General features: G+C 46.5%; 1 protein-coding gene across 1 annotated transcript; it reads left to right on the top strand.

Moving 5' to 3' along the window:
- Window positions 1-243: 243 nt before the first annotated feature.
- Window positions 244-3170, top strand: buc (bucky ball). The gene is made up of 6 exons (XM_061094266.1): window positions 244-250; window positions 363-515; window positions 605-2041; window positions 2124-2222; window positions 2971-3057; window positions 3139-3170. Exons 1-6 carry the CDS (start codon window positions 244-246, stop codon window positions 3168-3170), a joined length of 1815 nt encoding a protein of 604 aa, XP_060950249.1.
- Window positions 3171-6697: the final 3527 nt, after the last annotated feature.

Here is a 6697-nt window from a genome sequence, read left to right as displayed (position 1 = left end):
GAGTTTATAATCAGAGAGTTTCTGTCTCAGAACATTTGATCCTCATCAGACTGAAGCAGCAGCTGTTTCCTGTTCCACTGATTGTCTCACATGTTGCAGCTCCAGTGAGTCGAGCTTCACTTCGACCAGAAGCTTCTCTTCTTCTCTTTGTTTAAAGGAAAACTGGCTGTAAAAAAACACTTGATTTCCAGGAGCCGTTGTCTCTGAAGAGTTTTATTCCAGAAGGTTGAGCAGGAACGTGAAATGGAGGGTAAAGATTTTCTTATGTTGTTCATTTTTCCAAATTCAATTTAATATGGTGACAAGTCGAGTGTTTTCACATCTTGTGTTGATTGTGTAATTTCCCCCGCTGCTTTCTTTAGATGGAAACAAACAGCCACACACATTTGGGAATGGACCGCAGAGAACTCACCACCCAAGACCTTTCTTCTACGTCCAGCCTCCATCTCAACCTTATTACGTCTACCAGCACTGGCAGCTGAACAACCCTTACAGTCACTATGGTTTGCCTGGAGGTATCAAGCTCTTTAATCTTCCCTTGATGCAGCAGACATCCATATTGATTTCCTGAAATCTCCCATTTATGTTTTTATTATTCCTGTAGGTTTTAATTACAACCGTCCCTGCATGCCTCCCTACCAGTACATGCAGTACCCCGGCTACGGTTACCCACAGGCTCCCATGTATCCGGTTGACAACAGGCGCATGTTTGAGCCTCGGTTCCACGCCCCCCCCTGGAGCCAGCAGCCTTACTCACAACCTCACATGCATCGAGAGATGGCCTGCTCAGAGGCCCAGACGGACCCCAGCGATGCTATAACCAAGCTGATCGAGTGCCTGGATAAAATCCGAGCCAACGAGCTGCAGGGCGCCGAGAGAGAACTGGACTCTGGTGTCGCCTCCCAATCCTCGGGCATGTTTTCTCCGGGGGAAGAGAAGAAGAGTGAAGGTCAGGGTCACGTCCTGACTCCAGGGCCGGATGACAGTCCTGCCGTGACCTTCAGTGACTCCACAACAGCCGTGTACGATGCGGAGTCCAGCCACAGGAGCCTGGACGCCCTGAGCCCTCAGGGATGCTGGTCAGGAGCCTTGGAGGAAGATCTGCCCCTCGACAGCTCCTCTGTCCATGAAGACTGCCCAGAGCTGGAGCAGCTGGTGGAGGATCAACACTTTCCCCCCCTGGAGAGCGAAGAGGTCACAGATATCCAGTCAGATGTCTTTGTGACTGATCCAAGCGTTCCCAGATGTGAGGTTGAAGATCTCCTGAAGTCGTCACTAGCGCCTTCCTTCTCCAGTCAGCCTGTCCTCAAGGAACCTAAGAGCAGCGACACCGCCTCCAAGTCAGAACATCAGGCAGCTTCTCGAGATGAAGCCAAATCAGATGCAAGCTACCAGATCCTCAGGTTGCCCTTTGAGAGCATTTTGACGCCTGGAGCTGCCGGCGCCGGCCGCCTCTCCTCCCCTGCAGCTCCCTACTTCTACAACTACCTCTCCATGCAGAGCACGCACGAGCGCATGAGCGTCCTCAGTCCGTCTCTGGACGAGCTGTCCTCCAGGGACGAGATGTTCTCCACAGATCTGGACGACGTGGAGCTTTACCCCAAACACGTGTACTCGGGCCGGAGGCTGGCGGAGGTCGTGGGTGCGTCGCCTCAAGAAGTAGAAGAAGTGTGGCTGCCGGGTTCCAAGAGGTTCATGTGCGCCTGCTGTGGGAGAAACCTGGCAAAGGGTGCAGGTCGTAACAAAGGCCAAAGCTCCACGGTGTACAGAGACGAAGCCGGGGACTCTGAGGAGGAAGGCAGGTATGGAAGAGGCTGTGAGCAGCCGGTCCGGGTGGTGGTGAGGAAGCATTCTGCACCCAGGAAGCCTCACGCTGTCCCACCGAGACTTCCAGCAAAACCCTGGTATAAAAGAAACCAGTACAAAGACGCCTCGCATCCATTCGACCAGGACGGAGGTCACGACCTCTGCAAGCAGGACGCAGCTGGGGGGGAGCTCGGAGCCGTGACTGGCAGCGAGCTGCAGTTCAGAACATGTGAGGGTGAGGGTCTCCGGCTTTCCTCATCTTTAAATCAACAATCATCTTTTGCCCAAGTGTGTGAAACGTGTGAATTATTTTACAGAGCGAGTCTGCAGAGAAGATCTGACCACAGAGAAGAGCAGGTGGGCGGAGGGAGAGGTGATTCCCAGGAGGAGACAAGGAGCCGCTCTGCCACGACAAGGTTAGAGAAACACAATGAGCTGCATGGAGGGTCTTTTTCACAGTGTGGGCCCAATATGTGTTCACCGAAACCAACCAACACAAGCTACATCTGAACATGTGTGCAGAGAATATTATAATCTGTAGATATACATGCACATTGAGTATGTAGAGGCCCAACAGTTCTTTTTTAAATTCAATCAAGTAGCATTGAATTTCACACACTCCTAAATGACAGTCCCCTAAATACGTCTTATTTTAATTAAGATCCTCGAGTTATTCTCAGAAATAATCAAAAGTAAAACATTGATAAACATTCTAATTCAAAGAAAGTGGGAAAAACCCTCCTGGATCCGCCCCCTGATTCGGATTCACACCAAAATTGAAATGGTTCTTTGTTGACTCGCATCACATCCGTCCACCAGGTTTAGTGGAAGTCTGTCACGCAGTTTTTCTGTAATCGAGCTAAATAGGAGACAAACACAAATGACGTCCTTGGCTGGAAGAAGGAAGTGCTGAGGGAGCTGCAGCACCATCTACTGGCAAAGGATGGAATTACAAAGCTGAACGTCTTAGTTCCTTTAATTTTCCAGAGAGAAACTTTGAGAATAACATTTATAATCTGTGTGATTTCATTTCTAGAACCTTCAGTGTATTTAATCACGATTGTTTGCTGACGTCTCTATTTAGATTTAGTTTCACAGCTCTGACTGGTTCCAGTGGGGGGGCTTTTCCTGCAGTTGAAGGTTTGCTTCACTTTTCTTTGACAGAGATGAGTTCTCAGAGGAAAGTGATGTACCAGCGGCCGAGAGACGAGGACAACGACGACGAGCCGCCTCCGCTGCACTGGGAGAGAGGTGACCTGATGTTTTACTGCTTCTACTTTGACTCAGTTCACAAAGCTTCTCTGACTGTAAAGTTTATTTTCCTCTACGCAGGCTCGACCATGAGAGGAGAACCAAGATGTTAATGTCCCACGACCGACTTTTGATCAATGTGTTGAGCTGTAGGTGAAACTTGTTTCTATTGACTTAAAGTCAAGATGGACGACGGGACGACTCCTGAACAGTGAAGCCAAAGAGTCTCAATCCTATTGTTTGTTAACTCGGCCTCCTCCATGTTAGTGGATGGGGCTTAAACCAAAAAGTCCAAATACACATCAAATAAATGTAGGTATTAGATTATTGTAACAATATTTAATTGAGATTCTTTGTAAATATAAATTACAACATCAAGATAAATTGGTTATTTGTCGCTATTTAAAAATTGGGCGTGATATTTTGGCTTCACGTCTGGATAGTGGGAGGAATTTGAGACGTCGTCCATCTTGTATTTACAGTCTTTGATAATTTCTCTCAACACAAATCTGCAAAACTTGATGGAAACCAGTTGTAATTTCACTTTTCTCTCCTCAGGTCCCCCTGAAGGTGTAACTGTTCCAGTAATGTAATGACTTAGAGCACCAGGTGAAATGCACTGCACAGGAAGCCTCTTTTTGTTGGATATAAAAATTAAAAATATATATATATAAGTATAAAGTTTCTGCAGAGACACTGCCTTTCACTATTCATGATTAATGGATTTCACGACCAGGCAAACGGGCTGAAAATGATGGTTTTGGCATTGTTTGGGGCCAGTCCAATAAAATATTGTGATTATTATTTAAGTTTTGTGTTTGAGTTATTTTGTGAAATCATCTGTGTCACTGTTTCAATGTCCAGGTTAATGTATGTCTACCAGTTAAAACAGCTCGACAAGCAGGTTTTGTTTTTCACTCTGTATCCAGATATGGGTGTATAAATATATATATTTATATTATTTCTCCTTATATTAGACACAGTGAACATCGAATACTTATCAGCAAGCACTACAGCATATATTATAATTATCACTATGGTTATTTTGAATCATAGATATTGGAGCAGTAGGAAATAACCATTGATTTGCAGAGTCAGACCAGTTGATGTTTAACATCTACTCCAGCTGAAATAACTAGTTTAATAATGTATCTGTCCTTTTTGAAAGCCACTTAATTGGCATAAAACTATCAATCTTTTAATTTTCATAAGAGACAAAAATGTGGATCTGCAGTATCACATCAATGTATATTGAATATTTCAGAGATTTTTGGCTGTTGAATGGATGAAACTAAACATTTGAAAAGGTTCTTTTCAACTTTATTAAAAATAATTAAATAATTTTTTACTATAATCAACTAAACTATCAGCAAATACCCCAAAAAATGGCTGTGGATTTATCAACAATGAACACTTTGTGTTAGAAGTCAATTCAAGTTATCAGATCATGTTTATTTTTCAAGAATAAAACATTCTACAAACACACAAATACACAAACTCATCTAACCCCACACTGACCTTTCAGGGGTCAAACGAGTCTGGAGCGATGACAGAAGCTGATATGAACAGGATATTATATATATATGTATATAAATATATCCTGTGCTCCTGTCATCTCGTTGGGTGATTCAAACCAATCCTCCTCCACGGGACGTGTTCACAGAAACCTGAACCGAGACGCTGATCTTCCTTTTCGTCCCATCTCTGATCTTTGGTCCGACCTTCCCCAGGTGAGTTGATGGGCCCAGTGGGAGGGAACCAGTGGCACACAAACACTTTTCATTGGCCGTGAGTGCAGGTCATTAATCTAATTGGACAATCGTCACCTGGAACAAAGCTCTGGCCAATCAGTGAGACATTTTATGAGCAGAGCTGAATCTGCAGTTCCCACCTTTGATTTCCAGTTTCAACCGTATTGGAAAGTCGTGTTGGTTTGTTAGAGAAGTTCGTTTTCGCTGTGAAAATACTCTGAAACTCTCCGTGTGAGTAGTGACAAGGAAACAACGAGCGTTGTGTTTCTCTTCCTCAGATATGAACGCAGCCACGTCCACTTTGCACCGCTCCTTCGGGCTCGGCCCTCGAGGTCCGATGCCTCCACATGGAGCTCCACAGGCCCAGGGGCCCCATCACCCACCTCCATGCTCCTCAGGAGCTCCACGTGCTGAGGAGCAGCACCACAAACCTTTCTTCTACATCCAGCCCGCGCAGCCGTACATGTCCATGCAGAGTCTGCAGTGGCCCGTGCCGATGCCCATGCCGGTGTCCTACAACCCGTACTACGGCTTCCCTGGTTTAGGTAAGAAGTCTCCGTCTCATTTTCTGTCTCGTACAGTTCTGTTATATGCAAATGTGACGAGAATCTCTATTGTATTTGGTCTTTTTTATAATCCTGTCCTCAGATGCACAAATGTCTCCTGCCACCTCAATTATTTCAGTAATTTCAAGCTACAAAGTTTGTTGCACAGACATTCACGGGGTCAGATGGTGAATGCATGAGTTTGCTTTAGTTTACCTCAGGATTTTTAAACCCAGAGGAACATTTAACCGTTCCTCAGGTGTTTTGTGTTTTAATGCAGATCACCAATGTTTGCATACGAACATCCATCAGTTAAATAGAGAACCTTAGTTTATTTTGTGTGCATGTTCGCATCCTGCACTCTTGTGGTTTGAAATGAGTTCTGTAGCGCTGCTACCTGCAGGCGGCTCCAGTTTGTTTTACTGGTTTGAATTCTGTGTGAGACTGAAACTGGGAATCAAACATGTCTTCAGAATTCGATGAAGCCAAAACTGAAACATGAGTTGCCACTCGAACCCGTTTTTATCTGGTATAATCCTTGATCTACCCTCAGTGACTGAGGATAATGTGCTTCTGACCACTGGGAGTTTTGTTAACTTGCACCTGAAAGACATGGACGCCAAACAGAATCACATCTGGGTCAAAATGCAAATAAAATCTTACACTTTGTTTGGACGAGGATTATTTTATTCAGTGAGATGTCCTTTGCAATTATAAACAAGCTTCCAGCATGTTGTTGGCCTCTAACTTCAGGTTTCTGTTATAGGTTATGGGATGCCGATGATGCCTCACTATCAGCCGAATCCATACATGGAGCCCCCTGGCTTTGTCGTACCCCACACCCACCTCCACCTGATGGACTACCGACGCCTGCTGAGCCCTCAGTACTACCAGACCATGGCCTACCACTCCCGCAGGTTCCGCTACCAACAGAACGGGCCGGCCAGAGAGATGACCAGCTCTCAGGTTCAGACGGAGCCCCTGTCTGCGGCCCAGCGGAGCAGCACGCCGGCTTCCAGGGACGCCTCGGCCGCTTCAGTCTCCCCCAGTGTCTCCACCAGCCAGATCATCTCACCCGTCAAACATCTCCATGAGCATGAAGATCCGTCCCCCGCTTCCCCGACCGGGACCCAACCAAATGGCAGCTTCCTGATTCAGACGGAGGAAGTGAGGATTGAGTGCCGCACGACACCGGTGGGATTGCAGCTTCTGCACGCTCGAGAGACGGCAGAGGTGTCCCACAGGTACGCCCAGGACGTGGTCCAGTGTAGCTCCGTCCTCCAGGGCGGCGTGCTGCAGGGCGGCGTGCTGCAGGACGACAGGCTGTGTCTTCCTACAGACCAG

Source organism: Limanda limanda, chromosome 20, assembly GCF_963576545.1.
Source record: "Limanda limanda chromosome 20, fLimLim1.1, whole genome shotgun sequence".
Classification (NCBI taxonomy): Eukaryota; Metazoa; Chordata; class Actinopteri; order Pleuronectiformes; family Pleuronectidae; genus Limanda; species Limanda limanda.
Note: the sequence above shows the minus strand (reverse complement) of the source record. Positions and strands in the feature narration are given on the sequence as shown.